This window comes from Engystomops pustulosus, chromosome 4 (assembly GCF_040894005.1).
Source record: "Engystomops pustulosus chromosome 4, aEngPut4.maternal, whole genome shotgun sequence".
In the NCBI taxonomy this organism is placed as follows: Eukaryota; Metazoa; Chordata; class Amphibia; order Anura; family Leptodactylidae; genus Engystomops; species Engystomops pustulosus.
In genome coordinates this window covers 211,039,145-211,065,769 of record NC_092414.1, presented here as the reverse complement: position 1 = coordinate 211,065,769, position 26,625 = coordinate 211,039,145, and the positions used below count along the sequence as shown (strand labels likewise).

The following is a 26,625-nucleotide window of genomic DNA, read 5'->3' as shown; positions in this document are numbered from 1 at the left end:
CTCTAGAATAAGGTGCACTCTAGATTTCTGTACTGTTTCAGTTGCCGCTCTCTTTGCTGCTTATCACCATGTTGATCTCATTCCCTGATGATGTCTGCTTTAGAGGAATTTTCTATCTCGTTGAGCGTCTATGCCAAGTCTGTCTACAGTTCTTTGGTCTCAAAGATGCCAATGATTCCTAATGTTGAAGAAGGAGCACTGTAGCTATTCTCTCAGTTTCTGTCTCAAGTGGTTTCTCTTGCTCCTGCTTGAGTATCTGTCTCTCTGCTTTGCTGTCTGCCATGGTTTAGGTCTGAGTCCTTGTGAATGTCTAGTGTTGAGGAGCTTGCACTCTCTTTGACTAACTAAGGTTATCTGATGAGTCCTACTGCAGAAATAGGTGCTCTCTAGCTGTCTTCCTGGCTGCTGTCTCTGGTGCTGTCTCTTCTGTCGCTGCAGGGAGGGAGAGATGGAGGCGAGAGGAGGAGTCATCCAGAGGCTGGTGAGAGTAAGAGACATCGAGATAAGCAGAGGGAGGGATAGACAGACAGAGAGAGAGAGTGAATGCAGAGCTAGAGAACCATACAGTGACAAGATCTGTTCAGATTGTCTCAGGTAAGGAATCTAGGTATGTATGTAGGCGTGCATGTATGTATGTATGCGAGTGCACATGCAAGGAGAGGATAGACGTGACCACACCGGCTTCCATGGGCTTTGATTGGTATTAGATTGCAAGTTCTAGAGGGAAGGGTTCTTCTATTCTTCTGTAGAAGTACTGGTCAGTATGTTTTGACATTGGTCATTGTACCGTGCTGGGGTATATGGTACCGCTACATAAAGGCATGCAGTCGTAACTAGGTCGCTCCATTTCTTCTTGTATTGGTGTGGAGCCACAGCCTCGGGTTAATTGGCATGCACTGTTGGGTACATGTAAGTGTCTACATGTTGTGGTGTGTAAGTCATTGCATGATGTGTTGGGGCGATGGTTGAGTTGACAGTGATTTCCATGGTTTGCCTTGAGGTGACAATGACATGCATTATTTGTTTGCCATGATCGACAGCTTCTGGGTGGAGAAGGTGGCACTGATGCCGAACGTTGCTGCTCAGGTGACATTGATGGGCAGTGTTTTGATGGAGGTGCCAGTGATTGCACTGGAGATGAAGGCATACCGTGGCCGACGTATACAAAATGTTGGATACAGGTGGCTTGGCATGTAGGAGACGCCAGTGCTTGTACATCGTGCCCTAGTTACACAAAATGAAATATGGTGATGTCGATGCAACTTTTATGGAATGTCCCTAACATGTTGGGTCTCTAAACACTGGAAACCCTAAAAAATGTGCCTGTCTGAGAAGTTTGAATGATGGTTCCCCTTCCACATCGTCACCATGATCAATGTGAGTTGAGGAACTCAACAAGACCTTCTCGTCTAGGATCTCGTTAGGAGGTCCAAGCCAGTAGACCGCCATCGATGTCACCCTTATCGTACATCAACCATGGGATTCCCCTTTAAACTCAGTGCCAGGTTGACTTTACTCATTGTATGTAAGTAGTACTACATGGCATATGGTGTTTGAGTAACAGTGGTGTCTTCTATATTACGTGAAAGTGTACAGCTATGTAGGATTGGATGACTCCGGCCCGGAAGTCTTGGAGATTAGGTGACACAAGCCTTACATTTTCAAGACTGGGTGACGGCTGTCGATGTTTGGGGTTAGGTTACTGCTGCTGGAAGTTGCTGCCGGGTTTGGATACGGTCCTAGTTCTTGTCAGGACTTCATGCTATTTGTTAATGGGGAATCATGCTTAGAGTCCGGTACTGAAACCCCCGGAGATGTGGGATAACGTGACGCTGACCTGTTGGGTTTGGTATTTCATGAGTAATAATAGGTGGTGCAGTTTACTATTAATACAACTGTAAACATAGCTTATCCCTATCGGAGTGTGGGGTCATAAGATTGCGGGGGGAATCCAATTGGCGATGTGTCAGGTTGGTTTACTTCATAGATATATGACATCTTGGGAAGTCTAACACCTGGTCTACAATAAGGTATGGTAGTGGTTATGAAGGAAAGGTTGTCACAGCCACGCCCATATTTCTTACCGGCCGCTAATGATATCCAAGACTCGCATACAGAAAAGAAGTGGAGAAGTGTAATATCATGGTATCTCAGTTATTGGAGAGGTGAACCCTTTTAAAAGTCAGAATGTGGTAACCAAAAGTCTGAAGGGGATTGATATGGGATAGATGGATGTATACATTGATGATAGATGGATGAACGCATACAAAGATATTAGATAGATGGATACATGGATCGATGGATACATAGATATTAGATATATATAGATAGCTGATTGATAGATGTTAGATAATTGGATACATAGATAGATGGATGGATACATTGATGGATACATAGATATTATATATATATATAGATAGCTGATTGATAGATGTTAGATGGATAGATGTACAGTAAAATATCCATCCGCTGTTGTGTTTGATATTGTCCTTCAGAAGTCTTATTAATGGTCTGATAGGACAACTAGAGATTGGGGGCCGCACCAGTAATTGAGTAATGGCCAAGCTATGCTATGGCTTTCTCGGCTGCCATTTAAGTGAATGGGAGATTATCCAGCACTAACACAACCAGGGCACAGAGCCCTGGGGACCTATCACCACATAATAGCACAACATGGATCCAACAAGATACCACCACCTGGATCCCACATAATACTGCCACATAGTGGTACCAAATGCCGCCATATAGTGTTTGGAGAATACCCACATGATATCAGCACCGATGGGGCTGCTGTGTACCCCACATATGATGTTCCCCCAGGAGTCGACCTACTTTAGTTCCCCATCAATTACCCATGCTGAGGGGTGACACGGGCAGTGTATGGAGTGAAGCTCCTGTCATTTCACCTCCGTTGCCTCCTGTGGAGTGACACCCTGTCAGTTCTTCTCGCTGGCGTGGCGGAGTTTCTCCTCTCCCCCTCCTCTCACTCCCTGTCCAGCTATTTCATTCATTTCATTCTGCGGGCTGGGGACCTGCTGCCCCTATTAGTGATGCATCTGGCTGACAGCTCCCATCCCATACACACATCTCCAGCCTGCAACACTGCACAGACACCCCCTCCACGACACAGCGCCCGCTCTGCCAGATCTCCCTCTTATCTGTGAATAATTTCCTGTTTCTTAACAAGCCGCTGTTTTCTATCATCCCGCTAATTGCCATATGTCTACATCAACAAGGAGCGGCAGTGGCCACTAATGACTCTGCGCTATTAGCCGCAACGCGCCTGGACGACATGGGAAGGATTGATGGGAGGCCTCAAGGGGTTAATCACTTACCCACATCATCTACTTCTAGGAGCAATCAATGGGTTTCCATATATACACCGGGTTCATAGGCTAAGGCCTTGGGGGGCAAACTGGGCTCATGCTACCCACAAACAGGTGGGCACAAAGTAGGTGGCGGATCCTTAGCCCTGGAGCAACATTTCTCTGATTCACATGCATCCCTTACCTCCTCTTCACCTGCACCCCTACCTCTTCCTCTTCACATGCCCCCCTTACCTCCTCTTCTGCTTCACATGCGAGTCTTACCTCCTCTTCTTCACATGCCCCCTTACCTCTTCTTCTTCACATGCATCCCTTACCTCTTCCTCTTCACATGCATCCCTTACCTCTTCTTCTTCACATGCCCCCTTACCTCTTCTTCTTCACATGCCCCCTTACCTCTTCTTCTTCACATGCCTCCTTACCTCTCCCTCTTCACATGCCCCCTTACCTCTTCCTCTTCACATGCACCCTTTACCTCTTCTTCTTCACATGCGCCTCTTACCACTTCCTCTTCACATGCACCCCTTACCTCTTCCTCTTCACATGCACCCCTTACCACTTCCTCTTCACATGCACCCCTTACCTCTTCCTCTTCACATGCACCCCTTACCTCTTCCTCTTCACATGCACCCCTTACCTCTTCCTCTTCACATGCACCCCTTACCTCTTCCTCTTCACATGCCCCCCTTACCTCTTCCTCTTCACATGCCCCCCTTACCTCTTCCTCTTCACATGCCCCCCTTACCTCTTCCTCTTCACATGCCCCCCTTACCTCTTCCTCTTCACATGCCCCCTTACCTCTTCCTCTTCACATGCCCCCTTACCTCTTCCTCTTCACATGCACCCCTTACCTCTTCCTCTTCACATGCACCCCTTACCTCTTCCTCTTCACATGCACCCCTTACCTCTTCCTCTTCACATGCACCCCTTACCTCTTCCTCTTCACATGCACCCCTTACCTCTTCCTCTTCACATGCACCCCTTACCTCTTTTGCTTCACGTGCACACTTTACTTTTTCTCCTCCCTGGCCCCCGCTTACTTTGCACAGTTTATTTTGCAGCCCCTCTTGCCCCTCTTACTACTTCTGCTCTCTTAAAGATTTCCTTAATTCCACACTTACACTTACTACAGAGCGGCCCCTATAGCTCGGCCGTACATTAATGTCAATGAGATGGGACCATTCCCCTGACTTTCTAATAAAGGAGTAAAATCCCCTGGCTATGAGTCAGATGACTTCCATATTATTGGTACAGTAGCGCCCCCTACATACTCCTGGCTGTAGATGGAAGCTTTCCTTGTGACAGGTTCCCTTTAAGAGCTTGTGACCTCTGTCCCTGCCTTGAATCGCCTACATGTAAATGACAATCCCAAGCGACAAGGTCTTTACTGTGAGCGAGCGGTGAGGCGTATACGGCGCTAGTGTATATATATGCATGTTTATTGAAATGTTATCTGTGAGCTCGCCCAAAATAGACAAGAGACAGCTGCGGGATATGTCCTGCTCTCCGTCTCTTTTCCTATTCATCCCCCACCACCACCTCCAATGGCTGAGGCCGGCACATTCAATGGTGACCGGGGGGTAACCTGGGTCAACGCTTGTCAGGAATTACCACTATGGAGGGGGGGGGGGGGGGACATCAAAGGGAGAGTCCAAAATGTTCACGAGAGGGGGGGACCAGGTCAGCCGATTAACCTTCAGATGCTTCTGGTAGCAGTGTATTGTACTATTTACTCCTTATTTTACAATTATTATTGGATTATCGGATAGTTTTATGGTAGAGAACATGGAGGGAGGAAGCCCAAAATAAAATAGAATCTGCCTAACACTGGTTGGCCCCTGCTCCCATGATCGGGTACCAGTACTTCTTCGTTCCTCAAGACTTCTTCTATCATAACTTTATATCCTGCAATCACAGAAATATAGAGCTATAAAAGTCAATTCAAATTAGTCTTGGGAGCTCAGGCTACGACACACGAGGACCTCAGGGTGCCTCGTATTTTAATGTATTCGCTACCGGCCCCACCCTTCACCTATCTCCCAATGTTCCTCAGAAACTTCTCACCAGGACACATCTACTGTCGGTAAAAAGTTCAGGTAAACTTTCCTCAGATTACAGATCTCAAAAGGACCAAAGGATTGAGTAAGTTGGCTTCTGACTTGGGGGCGCCCACCTATCTGTGTACCACACTTATTGGAATGGCTGTAATGTAATATTACATGTTTGAGAGCCAAAACTTTCAAGCTTCAGGAGTTGAACCCATAAGGATCATAAAATATTGGTGGTGCTCTTGTTAGTTGAGGTCTTTGAGGTTTCGCATTCCCAGGAAATTCTGTATTGTCACTCTCCATCACGATGAATGGATGTTGAGTCTACCCAGATACTCTCTCGTTGATGTAACACAGAACCTGTGGGATATCAGATAGTAAATTATTACCTTGGCTGCAAAGGATCCATGTTGCACTGTATCTATCACCAGGTCTTGCCCTGGATTCCTACTGTTGTGTGATCTCGGTGGAATTTGTTAAATCGATGTTCACGTGAATGAGTTGTCCCTCAGGTCTCCTCCCACTAGATGTATGATAGAAGGCTCATCGGTATCTGATGTTGCTGTTTGGGCTAGTTTGTGGTCTCCTTAAAGTCATATTTAGCAATAAAAACTCAACATGACATCTGATGTTCGAAGAGAATTGGGCAACCTATTACCATCTGCTCAAAAAAACAAAATTCTGGACCTTGATAAAGGACACCCCAGCCAACACCAGTCCTGTAATAAGGGAGGCCGCCTACATTCCCCTCCCTTTACACTCCCTCTTTCTCTATCGCTCTCCATAAGCCTCCTGTAGCTCCGTTTCACGCTGCCTGGTGAGATCACAGCTGTTGCAGGGTTCCTGGTGGTTAGAGAGACATAAGACACAGGAGAAGAAGGGACAAAAACCTTAGAGAGTACAAGACGGTAAGAATATGTTGTAGTGAAAGGGATTCGAAGCCAAACCGAGACATTTTCGATCTTGGTCGTCTTCTGTTACAGTTTTTGAGTGTCTAGTTATAAGAGTTGTCCATCTTTGTCTTGATCTTCTCCACATTGCTCCACTGCCCTAAGTTCTCCTCTTTCCTTATCTATCTCCTTACAAACAATTTCTCTTTTCTTATCTCTCTGCCTCTCATGTTTTTCTTAGAAATTGTCCACTTTCCAAAGCTAGAAGTTTTTTTTTTTTTTTTGTTTTTTTTTCAGTTTTGTTTATGTGACTTTCGTAACCCGTTAACATGAAATCTCTATGTTGTTTCTTCTTCTTTTCTTTTTCCTCAGGTAATTTCAGTGAGGACCAGTCATGCAGTTCTTGTCATTTACGCTGTTTGGTTTCTGCACCCTCTCTCTCCTCTTGTCTCATGTCGTTGGTCAAAGTGACTCGGAAATTCTGGTCACCACCCGTTCAGGTAAAGTTAGAGGAACCCGACTCCATGTCCTTTCCAGCCATGTCACCGGATTTCTAGGAATTCCATTTGCCGAGCCGCCGGTTGACAAGTTAAGATTTCGACGAACAGAACCAAAAAAGCCATGGAGTGATGTCTGGGATGCCACCAGCTATCCTAACGCATGTTACCAATACTTTGACACCTTGTATCCGGGTTTCTCTGGCATGGAAATGTGGAATCCTAATAGACCAATGAGTGAGGACTGCTTGTACCTAAACATCTGGGTCCCTTCTCCACGCCCTACAAATGCAACAGTCATGGTCTGGATCTATGGTGGTGGCTTCTATAGTGGATCCTCCTCCCTTGATGTTTACGATGGTCGTTATCTATGTTACACAGAAAATGTCATAGTAGTTAGTATGAACTACCGTGTAGGAGCATTTGGTTTTCTGACACTGACACCAGGAAGTTCAGATGCTCCAGGGAATGTGGGCTTATTTGACCAGCGCCTTGCACTTCAGTGGGTCCAAGATAACATTGGACTTTTTGGTGGTGACCCTAAGACAGTCACTATCTTCGGAGAGAGTGCTGGGGGTGCTTCTGTTGGCATGCATGTACTCTCTCCTGGTAGCCATCATCTGTTCTCGAAAGCTGTCCTGCAGAGTGGTTCTCCGAACACACCATGGGCGACTGTTACACCCCAAGAGGCCCGGCGTCGGGCTGAGCTTATGGGTAAGCTGCTAGACTGTAAACTGGGTAACGATACAGAACTGCTGAACTGTATCCGTACAAAACCACCACAGAAACTTATTGACCACGAGTTTTCCGTCCTTCCCGCACCAAGTGTCTTCCGATTTGCCTTTGTTCCTGTCTCTGATGGAGATTTTTTCCCAGATGCCCCTGAAACATTAATGAACATGGGCCGGTTTAAGCCATGCCCACTAATTGTAGGCGTCAACCAGAATGAAGGCTCATACTTCCTACTGTACGGAGCACCAGGCTTCACCAAGAACAATGAGAGCTTGATCACTCGGGAGGAGTTCCTTGGTGGAGTGAGGATGAGTGTCCCTCAAGCCAATGACATTGCTCTCGAAGCAGTTATGATGCAATATACAGATTGGGCAGATGAAAATGCTCCGGTAAAAAACAGGGATGCTATGGACCAGATAGTGGGAGACCAAAATGTCATTTGCCCCATGACTCACTTTGCTGGAAAGGTATCAGAGTTTGGGAACAAAGTCTACGCTTACTACTTCGACCACAGGGCATCCAACTTGGCCTGGCCACAATGGATGGGTGTTCCTCATGGCTACGAGATTGAGTTTGTCTTCGGTCTTCCTCTGGAGCCAAAACTAAACTACACCAAGCAAGAAGCAGACCTGAGTCGACGGATGATGCGATACTGGGCCAACTTCGCAAGGACCGGGTGAGAGTGAACAGAATGAAATTTACAGAAAGTTTTTACAAATCTGAGATAAAAATGACTACAACCACTATGTGGGTACCCTGTAACCTTATTTTTATCCCCCTATTAGGGACCCTAATGAGAACATCAACACCCGCCAAGCAAAATGGCCCCGGTACTCTGCAACAGAACAAAGATATTTAGCACTGAATAACAAGCCCTACGAGAACCTGCGGGGGATACGAGTACAGACCTGCACCTTCTGGAACCGCTTCTTGCCCAAACTCCTCAATATCACAGGTATGTCATATATATTATAGGGTGATCTTTCATATAGTACACTCCAGGCCTTCCTCCTGGGTTCACCGAAAAACCTCTGGTGAATGGTGGACAGTGGGTAGTGCAATAATAAAATCTACTTTGACTGCTACAGCATAAGTGGAGAAGTGGGACTGGTGATTTCATTGTTTCTGCTTCTTTGACCACTTATTGACCACTTATTGATCACAGTGGTGTCATGTCACAGCAGTAAACAAGACAAACTTAGAGGAATTTACCTAAAAGAAAGTTTAATGTTTATGAGAAGCCGGCCAAGCGTACAGTTTTCCCTTTCTCTGGCAATATTAGGATTGAAACCTTATCTATTTAGTATCAGACAGTCCATGCATTCAGGATTGTAGCCTTGCCTATCTAGTCTCAGGCAGTACATTATATTCAGGATTGTAGCCTTGCCTATTTAGTCTCAGGCAGTACATTATATTCAGGATTGTAGTCTTGCCTATCTAGTCTCAGGCAGTACATTATATTCAGGATTGTAGCCTTGCCTATTTAGTCTCAGGCAGTACATTATATTCAGCATTGTAGCCTTGCCTATCTAGTCTCAGGCAGTACATTATACTCAGGATTGCAGTCTTGCCTATCTAGTCTCAGGCAGTACATTATACTCAGGATTGTAGTCTTGCCTATCTAGTCTCAGGCAGTACATTATACTCAGGATTGTAGTCTTGCCTATCTAGTCTCAGGCAGTACATTATATTCAGGATTGTAGTCCTGCCTATCTAGTCTCAGGCAGTACATTATATTCAGGATTGTAGCCTTGCCTATCTAGTCTCAGGCAGTACAGTATATTCAGGATTGTAGTCCTGCCTATCTAGTCTCAGGCAGTACATTATATTCAGGATTGTAGTCTTGCCTATCTAATCTCAGGCAGTACAGTATATTCAGGATTGTAGTCTTGCCTATCTAGTCTCAGGCAGTACGTTATATTCAGGATTGTAGTCTTACCTATCTAGTCTCAGGCAGTACATTATATTTGGGATTGTAGTCCTGCCTATCTAGTCTCAGGCAGTACAATATATTTGGGATTGTAGTCTTGCCTATCTAGTCTCAGGCAGTACATTATATTCAGGATTGTAGTCTTGCCTATCTAGTCTCAGGCAGTACATTATACTCAGGATTGTAGTCATGCCTATCTAGTCTCAGGCAGTACATTATATTCGGGATTGTAGTCTTGCCTATCTAGTCTCAGGCAGTACGTTATATTCAGGATTGTAGTCTTGCCTATCTAGTCTCAAGCAGTACATTATATTCAGGATTGTAGTCATGCCTATCTAGTCTCAGGCAGTACATTATACTCAGGATTGTAGTCATGCCTATCTAGTCTCAGGCAGTACATTATATTTGGGATTGCAGTCATGCCTATCTAGTCTCAGGCAGTACATTATATTCGGGATTGTAGTCTTGCCTATCTAGTCTCAGGCAGTACATTATACTCAGGATTGTAGTCCTGCCTATCTAGTCTCAGGCAGTACATTATATTCAGGATTGTAGTCTTGCCTATCTAGTTTCAGGCAGTAAATTATATTCAGGATTGTAGTCTTGCCTATCTAGTCTCAGGCAGTACATTATACTCAGGATTGTAGCCTTGCCTATCTAGTTTCAGGCAGTACATTATATTCGGGATTGTAGTCTTCCCTATCAAGTCTCAGGCAGTACATTATACTCAGGATTGTAGTCTTGCCTATCTAGTCTCAGGCAGTACATTATATTCAGGATTGTAGTCTTACCTATCTAGTTTCAGGCAGTACATTATATTCGGGATTGTAGTCTTCCCTATCTAGTCTCAGGCATTACATTATATTCAGGATTGTAGTCTTGCCTATCTAGTCTCAGGCAGTACAGTATATTCAGGATTGTAGTCTTGCCTATCTAGTCTCAGGCAGTACATTATACTCAGGATTGTAGTCTTGCCTATCTAGTCTCAGGCAGTACATTATACTCAGGATTGTAGTCTTCCCTATCTAGTCTCAGGCAGTACATTATATTCAGGATTGTAGTCTTGCCTATCTAGTCTCAGGCAGTACATTATATTTGGGATTGTAGTCTTGCCTATCTAGTCTCAGGCAGTACATTATATTTGGGATTGTAGTCCTGCCTATCTAGTCTCAGGCAGTACATTATATTTGGGATTGCAGTCTTGCCTATCTAGTCTCAGGCAGTACATTATATTTGGGATTGTAGTCTTGCCTATCTAGTCTCAGGCAGTACATTATATTCGGGATTGTAGTCCTGCCTATCTAGTCTCAGGCAGTACATTATATTCAGGATTGCAGTCTTGCCTTTCTAGTCTCAGGCAGTACATTATATTCAGGATTGTAGTCCTGCCTATCTAGTCTCAGGCAGTACATTATATTCAGGATTGTAGTCCTGCCTATCTAGTCTCAGGCAGTACATTATATTCAGGATTGCAGTCTTGCCTATCTAGTCTCAGGCAGTACAGTATATTCAGGATTGTAGTCTTGCCTATCTAGTCTCAGGCAGTACATTATATTCAGGATTGTAGTCTTACCTATCTAGTCTCAGGCAGTACATTATATTCAGGATTGTAGTCCTGCCTATCTAGTCTCAGGCAGTACATTATATTCAGGATTGTAGTCTTGCCTATCTAGTCTCAGGCAGTACATTATATTCAGGATTGTAGTCCTGCCTATCTAGTCTCAGGCAGTACAATATATTCAGAATTATATCCTTGCCTATCTAGTCTCAGGCAGTACATTATATTTGGGATTGTAGTCTTCCCTATCTAGTCTCGGGCAGTACATTATACTCAGGATTGCAGTCTTGCCTATCTAGTCTCAGGCAGTACATTATATTCAGGATTGTAGTCTTCCCTATCTAGTCTCGGGCAGTACATTATACTCAGGATTGTAGTCTTGCCTATCTAGTCTCAGGCAGTACATTATATTCGGGATTGTAGTCCTGCCTATCTAGTCTCAGGCAGTACAATATATTCAGGATTGTAGTCCTGTCTATCTAGTCTCAGGCAGTACATTATATTCGGGATTGTAGTCCTGTCTATCTAGTCTCAGGCAGTACATTATATTTGGGATTGTAGTCCTGCCTATCTAGTCTCAGGCAGTACATTATATTTGGGATTGCAGTCTTGCCTATCTAGTCTCAGGCAGTACATTATATTCAGGATTGTAGTCTTACCTATCTAGTCTCAGGCAGTACATTATATTTGGGATTGTAGTCTTGCCTATCTAGTCTCAGGCAGTACATTATATTCGGGATTGTAGTCCTGCCTATCTAGTCTCAGGCAGTACATTATATTCAGGATTGCAGTCTTGCCTTTCTAGTCTCAGGCAGTACATTATATTCAGGATTGTAGTCCTGCCTATCTAGTCTCAGGCAGTACATTATATTCAGGATTGTAGTCCTGCCTATCTAGTCTCAGGCAGTACATTATATTCAGGATTGCAGTCTTGCCTATCTAGTCTCAGGCAGTACAGTATATTCAGGATTGTAGTCTTGCCTATCTAGTCTCAGGCAGTACATTATATTCAGGATTGTAGTCTTACCTATCTAGTCTCAGGCAGTACATTATATTCAGGATTGTAGTCCTGCCTATCTAGTCTCAGGCAGTACATTATATTCAGGATTGTAGTCTTGCCTATCTAGTCTCAGGCAGTACATTATATTCAGGATTGTAGTCCTGCCTATCTAGTCTCAGGCAGTACAATATATTCAGAATTATATCCTTGCCTATCTAGTCTCAGGCAGTACATTATATTTGGGATTGTAGTCTTCCCTATCTAGTCTCGGGCAGTACATTATACTCAGGATTGCAGTCTTGCCTATCTAGTCTCAGGCAGTACATTATATTCAGGATTGTAGTCTTCCCTATCTAGTCTCGGGCAGTACATTATACTCAGGATTGTAGTCTTGCCTATCTAGTCTCAGGCAGTACATTATATTCGGGATTGTAGTCCTGCCTATCTAGTCTCAGGCAGTACAATATATTCAGGATTGTAGTCCTGTCTATCTAGTCTCAGGCAGTACATTATATTCGGGATTGTAGTCCTGCCTATCTAGTCTCAGGCAGTACAATATATTCGGGATTGTAGTCCTGTCTATCTAGCCTCAGGCAGTACATTATATTCAGGATTGTAGTCCTGTCTATCTAGCCTCAGGCAGTACATTCAGTTCTTATAGATATAAGACGTTCTGCAAACCTCAAGATTAATTGAATGCATTAACACGGCCCTGATGTGCAGCTTTCTATGTGTATATACGCCCCCCCCCTCCTGTATACTCAGTGTATCCATAACCCAGCAGTGTTATAAACAGCATTAACAAAGATTGACCTACCTGCACATTGGATGATAACGCGCTCACTTAACCTGTTAATGACCTCTGTGTGTGACGTCTTGTGTAATATTAACATGACTTATCGTGTACTAACCGTGTGCCGTCTTACATGTTTAACCCCTGCCTGTCCTCCCTCGCCTCCTCCTATGTCTAGATGGCTGCTTCTCCTAATACACCGCTGTGTTCCTTGTTGCACCGGCTGTAACGGCTGCCAGCGCCTTATTATCCACCATCCCTACAGGGATATGAATTAGATTTTTCTTAGAACTAATTATGGGTTTATAGTCCAGGATTGCAGATCTGGGATGTCCTCACACTGCTGTGCTCTGAGTTCACTGCAATAAACTGCTCCATAGACCCCTCCCCTCAGCTCCAACTTACAGTCACCAAAGGTTTCTTGTAAAATAATTAAGTCACTTAGACCAGAAGGAGGGGCAGGGGTGAACCTAGTCCCTCTGCCGCCCGAGGCGAATTATAGAAACACACACACACCTATAATGTCCCCTTGTCTTTGGCCTTTTCAGTATGAGGAAAATAAATATACATACATACATACATACATACATATATACATACATTCCCAAGTATAAGCAAAAGCACAAATAGTAATTCCCCATTACCACAAAAGAAAATGGGAAACTTATTGACTCAAGTATAAGCCCTAGGGGGGGGGGGGGGGGGAATGCATCCGCTACAACCAATAAAATGTCCAGCAGCAGCCGCACCTCATTAATGAAATGGCCACAGCAGATGCCCCCTTTAATGAAATGGCCACAGCAGATGCCCCCTTTAATGAAATGGCCACAGCAGATGCCCCCTTTAATGAAATGGCCACAGCAGATGCCCCCTTTAATGGAATGTCCACAGCAGATGCCCCCTTTAATGAAATGGCCACAGCAGATGCCCCCTTTAATGGAATGGCCACAGCAGATGCCCCCTGTAATGGAATGGCCACAGTAGAGCCCCCCTTAATGAAATGTCCAGAGAAAAGACCTCATTTAATGCAATGTCCACAGTACAGCCCCCTTTAATGAAATGATCACAGCAGAGCCTCCCTTTATTGTAATGTCCACAGCAGAGCTCCCTCCCCCCTCCCCCCCACCTTAATGAAATATCCACAGCAGAGCCCCCTATAATGAAATGGCCACTGAAGAGCCCAAAAAATATACTTAACACTTCCCCTCGGCGTCTTCTGGCTGTGGCTCTGTCTTCTTCTCTTCCTGGCTGCAGCCTGCAGGCGCGCACATACTATGATGTCACACGGCCGTGACATCACGAGACATCAGTGTGTACGCACGGGCAGGGAAGAAGAGGGAGAAGAAGTGATGGTGAGTATAGAGATAGGGTTTTTTTAATACAGGGGAGCGGGGTATAAAACCTGGTGACTGGTTCCCTTTAAGAGGTGAGGGGGTGTGAAGTAGAGAACTAAGAGCACTGCAGTGTAAGGACCCCCCCCCCCCCCCCATATCTGGAATATAAATCCATTTTTTGAGATCCTGCTGCTACTAACAACATACACAGAGCGGTCTGATCACGCAGATCTCCAGGGACAGGACCTAACAGCGGCTGCTGTCTGTATGGTCACAGCTGCTGATACATTCCCTTTAATACATATGTGTCCATAATAAACGACCTAAATGGCCAATCAGAGGCCTCAATAGACGCCCAGGATGTACCTACCATACAGGTCACTAGGAAGTCAGGCTGTGTATCCACATTGTCATGCTGGGACTTGTAGTCCCCGGGAGATTACCGTAGCCAGGACCTTGTTGCCTGTTATATTCTTACCTTTTACCCTCCCGTAATTCACTCCATTTGGACTTTTTGTAATCTGTAACATCTGCTCTCACCCTGCTGCAAGTGATAACTTATACAAGGTGATCCCAGATATTTTAGGAATCCTTTACAGATGGTATCGGGCCGCACCCCGGGATGGCATCATGCCATAAGCCCCCACTATCCTATGTCCCTCATTATTGTGGCTTTAATGGAACCTATCAGCAGTTCTGCCCCCCTCAGGGTATGAAATGTCCCTTCTAGAATTCCCTCTTCTATGTGAATCCTCACCATTTACCTAAAGTCAGGCAAATATGACTCTTCTCACCTGGTCCTCACATGAGATGAGTCAAGTTTAGTGGCTGCAGGGAGTGTCACTTCAGAAGCCCTTATCTCCTGTTCTGTAGCACCTAGAAACATGCTGCTGGTGTCATATTAAAGATAAGAAGTCATTCTGAGTTACAGAACCGGAGATAACAGTTGAAAATAGGCGGGAGTTTGATCTTTAGCTACAGCTTGGTTTTCCAAAGTCTTTAGCTGCCTGTATCTCTGGTTCTGTAGATCGCAAAGCTATAAAAGTGATCTGAAACATGAGATCCTTTACTCTGTAGCTCTGGCTTTGGGTGGGATCTGTCAGAATGACTTCTTATCTTTAATATGATGCCAAAAGCATGTTTTTGGGTGGTATAGAACAGAAGCTTCTGAAGTGACTAAACTTGACTCATCTCATGAGGTGAGAAGAGTCATATTTGCCTGACTTTGGGGGATATTTTTTTTTTAATAGGTAAATGGGTGAGATTTCATAAACAAGAGGAAATTCTAGAAAGATTGGTTCATAGCACCCTATGTGAGGGGCTCGTAGTTTAGTGGAATAAAACCTGGTGACAGGTTCCCTTTAAAATATACCAATATGAGTGGTTTAGCCTGCTGCTCTGCTCCCCATGCTTCACATTGCATGTACAATATCGTAGTAGTGGGATAATACTTGCAGACCTTGTCCCCTGATAATTACTGTTAGGTATAGTATGAGGTTAGTAAAACAGCGCCACCGTTGACCACAGGATGTGTCTGGTATTGCAGCTGTTGTACATTGATCTTGATACGACTAAGTAATCATTGTGTGTGCACAATCCTTTGAATAGAGCCGTTTTCTAATCTGCATATCCCCTTTAAGAGGTAGTTTCCTCAGATCTATGATAACACTTCTTTATGTCTTTATGTTCTGCAATCATAGCGGACGCCAATCAGGAGGCAGGGTTCAGTCATTGTACACTAATTAGGGCACGAATGAAGAGATAATCATAAGAATGATACCATTTTTCGATTATTCCAAAAAAAAATTGCACTTTAAATTTTCATTTTAAATATATAATGTAGATTCGCCTCCGAAATGCTGAATGGGGCAAATAAAATTTCTACGTTTTCTGGTGATGTGAAACAAAAATAAAGACTGGTTAAATTTGGCGTTTTGATGTTTTTGTGTGTGTGAGACGCGGGAGGCGGTGATTTGTTGGTGATCTGTGATCTGACTTGTGACTTTCTCCCTTGTAGCCACCCGAGGGCCCTGCTCGAACTGCTCCCGAAACAGCCCCCACCTGCTGCTGCTCACCCTGTGGGTGCTCATAGTGCAGCATAAAACGTGACCGCGCCATAAACACGCGAGAACTAGTAACGCTACCTCCACCCAGATAACATCTCCCAGCATGCCTCACTTCCATCATCGCCTTCCGCCCGTCATCTATTTATACAGTCAATAAATTTATATTCTTCTTCTACATTTCACTTTTATTGCCTTTTATTTTACTTTCTTTTATGTTATCCATCAATAATAGTAATAATAATAAAATGCACGCAGTCATCTGACACACCAGTCACAATGCATGCCTCCTCCTATTAGAGATATTAACCACGTCATTTACAAACATAACTGGCAGTGCCACCTAGTGGCTGGATATTAACGAAGCCGTGCCAGCACTATATTCACACTGGGCAGTGGTGGGTTCCCGTTTTCATGATCCCTGACTAGGGTAAGAGACTCACTTTAAGGATTATTCACTCCAATGCTCTAATCTGCAGTTTGTAGACAGTGAGCGCCACCTAGTGGTGACTGCATCAATTTATTATTAGTATGTAGACAGTGAGAGCCATCCAGTGGTGATTGTATAAATTATTATTAGTATGTAGACAGTGAGCGCCACCTAGTGGTGAGTGTATCAATTTATTATTAGTATGTAGACAGTGAGCGCCACCTAGTGGTGACTGTATCAATGTATTATTAGTATGTAGACAGTGAGCGCCATCTAGTGGTGACTGCATCAATTTATTATTAGTATGTAGACAGTGAGCGCCACCTAATGGTGACTATATCAATGTATTATTAGTATGTAGACAGTGAGCGCCACCTAGTGGTGATTGTATCAATTATTATTAATATGTAGACAGTGAGCGCCACCTAGTGGTGACTGTACCAATGTATTATTAGTATGTAGACAGTGAGCGCCACCTAGTGGTGACTGTACCAATGTATTATTAGTATGTAGACAGTGAGCGCCACCTAGTGGTGACTGTATCAATGTATTATGAGTATGTAGACAGTGAGCGCCACCTAGTGGTGACTGTAGCAATTGTTATGAGTATGTAGACAGTGAGCGCCATCTAGTGGTGACTGTAGCAATTGTTATGAGTATGTAGACAGTGAGCGCCATCTAGTGGTGATTGTATAAATTATTATTAGTATGTAGACAGTGAGCGCCATCTAGTGGTGATTGTATCAATTATTATTAGTATGTAGACAGTGAGCGCCACCTAGTGGTGACTGTATCAATGTATTATTAGTATGTAGACAGTGAGCGCCATCTAGTGGTGACTGCATCAATTTATTATTAGTATGTGGACAGTGAGCGCCATCTAGTGGTGATTGTATAAATTATTATTAATATGTAGACAGTGAGCGCCACCTAGTGGTGACTGTATCAATGTATTATTAGTATATATACAGTGAGCGCCACCTAGTGGTGACTGTATAAATTTATTATTAGTATGTGGACAGTGAGCGCCATCTAGTGGTGACTGTATCAATTATTATTAGTATGTAGACAGTGAGCGCCACCTAGTGGTGACTGTATAAATTATTATTAATATGTAGACAGTGAGCGCCACCTAGTGGTGAGTGTATCAATTTATTATTAGTATGTAGACAGTGAGCGCCACCTAGTGGTGACTGTATCAATGTATTATTAGTATGTAGACAGTGAGCGCCATCTAGTGGTGACTGCATCAATTTATTATTAGTATGTAGACAGTGAGCGCCACCTAGTGGTGACTATATCAATGTATTATTAGTATGTAGACAGTGAGCGCCACCTAGTGGTGATTGTATCAATTATTATTAATATGTAGACAGTGAGCGCCACCTAGTGGTGACTGTACCAATGTATTATTAGTATGTAGACAGTGAGCGCCACCTAGTGGTGACTGTATCAATGTATTATGAGTATGTAGACAGTGAGCGCCACCTAGTGGTGACTGTAGCAATTGTTATGAGTATGTAGACAGTGAGCGCCATCTAGTGGTGATTGTATAAATTATTATTAGTATGTAGACAGTGAGCGCCATCTAGTGGTGATTGTATCAATTATTATTAGTATGTAGACAGTGAGCGCCACCTAGTGGTGACTGTATCAATGTATTATTAGTATGTAGACAGTGAGCGCCATCTAGTGGTGACTGCATCAATTTATTATTAGTATGTGGACAGTGAGCGCCATCTAGTGGTGATTGTATAAATTATTATTAATATGTAGACAGTGAGCGCCACCTAGTGGTGACTGTATCAATGTATTATTAGTATATATACAGTGAGCGCCACCTAGTGGTGACTGTATAAATTTATTATTAGTATGTGGACAGTGAGCGCCATCTAGTGGTGACTGTATCAATTATTATTAGTATGTAGACAGTGAGCGCCACCTAGTGGTGACTGTATAAATTATTATTAATATGTAGACAGTGAGCGCCACCTAGTGGTGAGTGTATCAATTTATTATTAGTATGTAGACAGTGAGCGCCACCTAGTGGTGACTGTATCAATGTATTATTAGTATGTAGACAGTGAGCGCCATCTAGTGGTGACTGCATCAATTTATTATTAGTATGTAGACAGTGAGCGCCACCTAGTGGTGACTATATCAATGTATTATTAGTATGTAGACAGTGAGCGCCACCTAGTGGTGATTGTATCAATTATTATTAATATGTAGACAGTGAGCGCCACCTAGTGGTGACTGTACCAATGTATTATTAGTATGTAGACAGTGAGCGCCACCTAGTGGTGACTGTATCAATGTATTATGAGTATGTAGACAGTGAGCGCCACCTAGTGGTGACTGTAGCAATTGTTATGAGTATGTAGACAGTGAGCGCCATCTAGTGGTGATTGTATAAATTATTATTAGTATGTAGACAGTGAGCGCCATCTAGTGGTGATTGTATCAATTATTATTAGTATGTAGACAGTGAGCGCCACCTAGTGGTGACTGTATCAATGTATTATTAGTATGTAGACAGTGAGCGCCATCTAGTGGTGACTGCATCAATTTATTATTAGTATGTGGACAGTGAGCGCCATCTAGTGGTGATTGTATAAATTATTATTAATATGTAGACAGTGAGCGCCACCTAGTGGTGACTGTATCAATGTATTATTAGTATATATACAGTGAGCGCCACCTAGTGGTGACTGTATAAATTTATTATTAGTATGTGGACAGTGAGCGCCATCTAGTGGTGACTGTATCAATTATTATTAGTATGTAGACAGTGAGCGCCACCTAGTGGTGACTGTATCAATGTATTATTAGTATGTAGACCGTGAGCGCCACCTAGTGGTGACTGTATCAATTAATTATTAGTATATAGACAGTGAGCGCCACCTAGTGGTGACTGTATCAATTTATTATTAGTATGAAGACCGTGAGCGCCACCTAGTGGTGACTGTATCAATTAATTATTAGTATATAGACAGTGAGCGCCACCTAGTGGTGACTGTATCAATAATTTATTAGTATGTAGACAGTGAGCGCCACCTAGTGGTGACTGTATCAATTTATTATTAGTATGTAGACCGTGAGCGCCACCTAGTGGTGACTGTATCAATGTATTATTAGTATGTAGACAGTGAGCGCCACCTAGTGGTGACTGTATCAATTTATTATTACTATGTAGACAGTGAGCGACACCTAGTGGTGACTGTTGGATCCACCATATATATACTAACATATTCAGCTAATATGGGGTGAGGACCACTAAGCTGTGTGATTATTTAGATTATATGCCATAAGCGCCATGGAGATGAGTAATTCTATTACTTTATCTGTATTCAGAAAGCGCCATCTAGTGGGGGCTGCTTTAGTATGTTATTTAGCTTGTTTGTAATGAGCGCCACCTACTGGTCCTAGATAGACGACTGATCATGAACTTCAATGATGCACTGTAACAAACCATCAGCAATATGAGTAATACTTGTTAGGATTGAATTTTAAGACACTAGACAGAAAAGTTTCCATTCCAGGATGAAACAAAAATTAGGGGATTTTTGTTACTCCCCCTTATTTAAGTCTCTATCTTGGTCCTACAATGCCGGACCATGATGTATTGTATTGTATCTGGGGGCAGGTGTAAGACCCTAGGATAGAGGAAGAGGAGGAAGGAAACTCATCTGTAACTCTAATGTATCGGATGCTGATGGGCAATCAATCCCTTTAAGATCCATCCAGAAATAACCTCTGTATACAGTGTAGTGAGATCATACCACCCAAAAATAATAATTTAGCCCATAACTCATTGTTTGGGTTCTTATAATAGTGTAATAATAATAATCTTTACTTATATAGCGCCATCAAATACCTTAGCGCCTTAAAGGACACCTGTCATCAGGTCTGTGTCACTAGTCCTGTCACTACTACCTGTTGGAGCAGCTCACAAGGATCCATCCCAGCCTTTATCTAGTTATTTCATACATTATTCATTGTAAAATCATCTATTCTTTATCATGTAAATGAGGCTGGTCACATGGTCAGAGGCAGTGATGTCACCCCTGTTCCCCCTCCCCTCTCCTCCCCCTGCTCATGTCTGTGTGTAATGTATAGTAAAGCATTGCTAGTGTGTGTGCTGCATCTGCTGACATGCTGCATCCTCCTAATACACAGGTGAGAGACACAGACATCAGCTACACAAGTGCCTGACATGTTCTGCTATAACATGGCACACACAGGCTGCAGGGGGCGTGGCCACCAGCACATGGTGCAGCCATCACATCATTATGTCAGTCAAGCACTGGGGGTGTGGCTGTGCCTCCCACTCATGAATAAGGTGGACAGCTTGAATATGCTAATGCTTCATTGGACATTTCACAGGTCATTTGCATACAGCTTTAGGACCTCATTGCTTAGGTTTACAGGCATGTAGAGGGACAATGAAGGGATAGAGGCAATGCTCTCTAATGGCAGTTTATGAAAATATATTTAGTTTAGGGGGGTTATTTTGCATGACGGGTTCTCTTTAATAATGTAATCATGTAAAAGGGGTTTAACCCAAAAATCTGATTATTACCACAGAATGTATTCAATGAGAGCCTCGCCTTGACCGTGGGAATTCAATATAAACGACTGCTAGGAACGTTCTAGACTATATTTCCTAGTTTTGGCCCTAATAACTGGACTTTCACATCTGCTTGAGATTGTCCCCCATCAGCCTGCACTATTAATTAGATTTTTTTTCTATAAAATACTTTTAGGTGGAGAACTTTAATTATTCTTTGTTCTCATCATGTATTACCATGTAGGCGTGTAAGTAATTTCTCCTTAAAATATATTCCATAGAGAAATCTGATTTAAAAATGTATTAATCAGATTTTTATATTGAAAAAAAACAACAATACATTGGCTGGAGAAATCGTTTATTGTTTGTTTCCATTTATGTAACCCCATCTTAGGCTACATTCACATGGACGTATGGGAGACGGGTATACACGGCAATGGGCACGCAGCGCCATACGGGAGCGGTACGATGCCGCACGTGTTACCATGTAATGTTCCGTAGCCGGGAGAAATATAGGACATGTACTATCTTTCCCCAGAATACTGTGCCGTGCACCTTATATTACTATGGAGAGGGGTGGGGGGAGCAGCACTCACCCCCTCCCCCTCTCCCCGGCGCCGATATTACGGTACGGCCGGCATACATCGTGTGAAGGGATTGACCAGGACTGGTGCAATTAAGTATTAAATTCACATTACATTGTATACTGGCTGAGCTTGGTGCCACTGGCCTATGATGCAGAAGCACCACTCACCAGAGGACCACTACCCCCACCTGGCAGCTGATTGGCGCATTATCCTAAGGATCGGTGATCAATTACTAGAACTTGTAAAATCAGATGTTTCTCTCCAATAAATTTAAGCAGCGTCTCGAAATATAGTGTGTTTTCAATATGGTATCTCCATCTCACCCTGCACTATTAATCAGATTTTTCTAATTTCAAGTTTCATCCTTTTTTTCCCCTGTTGTTTAGGGCTCATTCACACTGGCGTCTGCGGGGACGTGCATGCGACCGCAAATCTGTGGCCGCATATACATCCCCATAGACGGCAATGGCGGTACGGCGATAGGGGATATCAATCTGACCGGTGGAGTCCAACAGCACGGATCACAAGAACAGACCCTTTAGTCTAGGAGAATGGGGGTCCTGTTATCACTGGAGATGAGAGGACCCAGAGTTTACATGGGGGTTCGGGTGGGCCACCCACTACCCGGACTAATAGATTGTGAGCTAAACAGCAAATTCAGAAGATATCCGAGTCTTGTGCTCAGCTATTTTTTTCGATATTTCTATAGTATTGAATGGCCTCTTCGTTCAGTTCAATATTTTTCAACAGAGCACTTTTGGGTGGAGAATTTTAATAATTTGGGGCGGGGTTTCCATCAAGTTTCCCCATCCTAGCCACCACTGTTAATCAGATTTTTCACTAGAATACATTAAGTCGGAATACATTCTGTCCTCATCCTATTTCCCCGTCTGTGTCTACACTAATAATCAGATTTTCTTCTAGAGTACATTAGGTAGAGGATTAATTCTGCATTTCCCATCATATATCCCCCATCTCTCATGTGCTAGTAATTGAATTTTTCCCTAGAATGCGTAATTGTTTCCTACCAGGTATCCCCATCCCTGCATGGAACGAAAATCAGATTTGTAACTAGATTACACTTAGATGGTTGATCTTGTGTGATCTACAGAGAAATCTGATTGCTAGTGCAGACACAGATTAGGATACATGGTAAAAAGCAATCTAGTGGTCCTTGACTTAAGGACGCCCGACTTACAGACAAATCCTAGTTACAAACGGACCCTTTCTGCCCTATTTGTATGCAAGTCAAAACTGTATATATATATATATATATATTAAAAAAAACTATTTGCCCCAGTGACAACTGAAGTTTCATAAATTTTGCTGTAATGGGACCAAGGATTAAAGCTTCATTACAAACACTTTACAGCTGATAATTGCAGTCTGGGAATATAGTAAAGCCTCCAGAGAGCTTCACCAGAGGTCACAGTGGGCAGAGAGGTCCGTCTGCAACTAGGGGTCGTCTGTAAGTAGGGGACTGCCTGTAACCTATCTTGTACATAACCCAGAGACTGTCTGTGTATGATGGGAAAAATATCATTAAAATGATCTACCTAATGAACTCGAGGGAAAAAAAAATCTGATTAATAGTGCAGGCACAGATAACCCCCATGTAGGATGGAAACGCAATAAATATTGAGTATTCTACAACTGTCTCTGCACTTATAATCAGATTTTACTCTAGAACAAATTCAGGTAGAGACTTTAATATTCATTTTTCATCACATACCCCCTCATTCCTCATGTGATATTAATCAGATTTTCCTCTAGAATCCACAATCGTTTGTTTCCTATCATGTATCCCCATTCCTGTCTGTACTATTAATCAGATTTTCGATAAAATCCTGATGTTGATGTTGATTTGAAGACTGTAATTGCTGTGTAAGCTATCTTCACTAACTATTCATAAGTAAATAGCCCCCCCACTCACACACACACCTATTATGCGGATACCTAGGGGGTTATTTATTATTGTTTTTTCTGGACTTTTTTTGTGTAAAAAAAAAAATCTCAAAGTAGTTGCATTAAGGATTTTTGAGACTTTTTACTTCTAAAATGTCTCACAGGACTATATACTAATTATTCTATATACTATAATTATACTATATTAATCTGGTGTAAACATAGAACTACTTACTGCTAGTGCAACATCGTGCAAAGCAAGATTCATGACTTATGGAGACTTATGCAAAAAGTCACTCCAGTCCCTGCTGGTGGATGTGCTGAGACTTTTTATGCATTTTGAGACTTTTTTGGGACTTTTTGAAATAAAAAAAAATCCCAGACAGAAAATCGACCATAAGAACACTATAAAAGGGCTAAAGACACTTTAGTGGATGTGGTGGGCACCGGAGCTCCAAAAATAGACATAGAACTGACCCAAGGACCCCCCAAGTGTCTAAGACCTTCTAGTAGACCACACGAGTTATATCTGTTCCTGGAAAACCTGGGCGATCCGCATTCTGGCAGCCATTACAGCTTTAAGAAGGCAACAAGAACCTTCCCTGGATGACAATGCTTTTAAGTAGGGATTCTTCTTCTTTTTCTCCACCATCTTTTTGTGTCTTTTCTTATGCTGTTCTTCCCTCTCTCTCTGTCTCCATTTCCTACTGTCTCCCTCCCCCACGTCTGCAGATAACATCGATGAAGCGGAGCGTCAGTGGAAGGTGGAGTTCCATCGCTGGAGCGCCTACATGATGCGATGGAAGAACCAGTTTGACCATTACAGCAAGCAGGAGCGCTGCAGCGAGCTGTGACCTCACCGTGACCTCACCGGAACGAGAACTGTGACATCACTATGACATCATCGTGACCACACTGCACAGAATTCCTCATACGAGCAGTGAGAGTCATAGGGGCGGGGTCTGTAGACACTTGTGTCCTTACTGTCCCCTTCTGTGGTGTCTTCAAGAGCAGGACTGTAACAAAATACCACAAGTCATTAGATTGCCCCCCTTCCCTTGTATGTACCGTATGTCACCCGAAATCCATCCCAATCGCGTGTGATGGGTGGGTATATCCCTGTATGATGCTGTGACCCCCCCTTGTCCGCATGTCCATCTGTATATAGTGTTCGATGATATAAAGATATAAATATATATATAAATATATATAATATATACATATTTCTAATATATATATGGAGGGAGATTTATGTGTAAACTATTTATTCTTGACGCTGTGAGCGCTGCCCCCTCTGCCAGGGGCCCCCGAGGTGTAGGGTACCTGTCAGCAGAGGGCAAAGGTGCCCCATCCTATAGAATATACTGTACTGCAATATTCATCAGTCTCATAAGCTGTCACACTCGCCTGACATGGTACAACTATCATCTTAAAGGGGAAGTCCACTTTTAAATCAGCTATGATGGTGGTGGCACCTTGAGGATACATCCTCCAGCCATACACCTGAGATATGCTCTGGTCATCTGAGAACTACAGACTAAAGAGTGAACTTCCCCTTTAAATCCCATGATCTTCAGCTATAGAAAGCCATGGGTTCCTTAGATCAGCTGGAAGCCATATGTCATTTATGGTCTAGCCCAACCTTTGAATGCACTTAATCCCTCACTAGTAATATCATAAGAAAGATCTAGGAAACCCCTGGTTCTCCAGCTATGAGGGGGACTACAAATCCCAGCATTTCATGTCTGTGCTGTATGTGCATTTCCACTATTTTTTATATCCACGCATATTTTTATTATGTTATTGTATGTGTTTTATTATTATACATCACCCATACCCATATTTTACATCTAACTGTGCTCCCATAACATCCAATCACATCTACAATCAGAACTACATTACCCTAAATTTAAAGGGGACCTTCTAAAGTCATAAGTGGGTAGACTTTCCCTATCATTATTGGGCCAAAGAACTCATTAGAACATCCCAACGCCTTTGGCTTTGGTTCCATCACATAAACAAATTTAGGTGGAATTCCCCTTTAAATCAAAATGGAACCCTATGTCCACCCAATCATGACTGTTACATTGATGGTTGGTTCTTATGAGTACCTAGATATGCAAATCTAACCAATTTGAATAATTAGCAAGCGTTTAGCAGACCTCCGTCCATGACCCATGACTGATGGTTGCATACATGAGGGTCTACAGAGAATGCGACCACTAGTAACGAGATTGGAGAGATAAAGAATTGGTTGGTTGTAATCGTTTGGGAGGTTCTCATACTGTTCCATGTCAAACCCATGACCTACGGTAGTAATGTCTCCATAAGATGTGCAGTATTATATTATATTACAGATGATAGAGATATATAGATAGATTATATTTAACTACTGTGACTTCACTTCTACAACGGTTCCAGAAGCCGACAAAAAAAAAAGTCAAATATTAATGGAACCCAAAAGTGGGAATCCAAAGCTACAGCCCAACCTGGATGTTATTATCCAAAACCAGAAAATGAGGCCTTCCCTGATATGTGCTGATGAGGAACAAGCCTTGTATGTGCATCATTCAATAAAGAACATTAAACCTTCTCAGTTTTTTTTTAAATGCCTCGCGTTTATTTCATTTTTGTTGAGAAATATGATTATTTTCCCTCTAGTCCAGTCTGAGAACTCTCCATCTGCGTCATAGCTCTCCTCCTGCGAAGATTGACTTCTCAGTGTTCTTCTTGCTCTTCTAGTTATCTTAGTACTTCCATCCTTTGAATCATCTCATGGTTTTTCTTCCTCTCTGTCTTTTTCTACGCAAGTCGTCTTGTAACTTTAATCCTCTGCGTGTTCTACTTACCTTTATCTATTTTATTCTATCTAACTATTCTTCATGCTCTACATGTTCATCTTCCTCTTCCAGTTGCCCTGTATTCTTCATGCTCTACATGTTCATCTTCCTCTTCCAGTTAC

General features: G+C 42.9%; 1 protein-coding gene across 5 annotated transcripts in view; it reads left to right on the top strand.

Moving 5' to 3' along the window:
- Window positions 1-26,272, top strand: part of LOC140128264 (acetylcholinesterase-like) — a 64,453-nt gene extending 38,181 nt beyond the window's left edge. Inside the window, exons 1-4 of one of the 5 annotated variants that reach the window (XM_072149834.1) lie at window positions 462-594; window positions 6,637-8,169; window positions 8,279-8,448; window positions 24,396-26,272. In XM_072149834.1, coding sequence (XP_072005935.1) covers window positions 6,659-8,169; window positions 8,279-8,448; window positions 24,396-24,517 — 1,803 coding nt within the window. In that variant the 5' untranslated portion in view covers window positions 462-594; window positions 6,637-6,658 and the 3' untranslated portion in view covers window positions 24,518-26,272. Of the gene's footprint in view, window positions 1-461; window positions 595-6,136; window positions 6,283-6,636; window positions 8,170-8,278; window positions 8,449-12,952; window positions 16,039-16,125; window positions 16,367-24,395 lie in introns of those variants that run through there. The other 4 variants (XM_072149837.1, XM_072149839.1, XM_072149835.1 and 1 more) reach the window with 4 other exon arrangements.
- The last annotated feature ends 353 nt before the right edge of the window (window positions 26,273-26,625 follow it).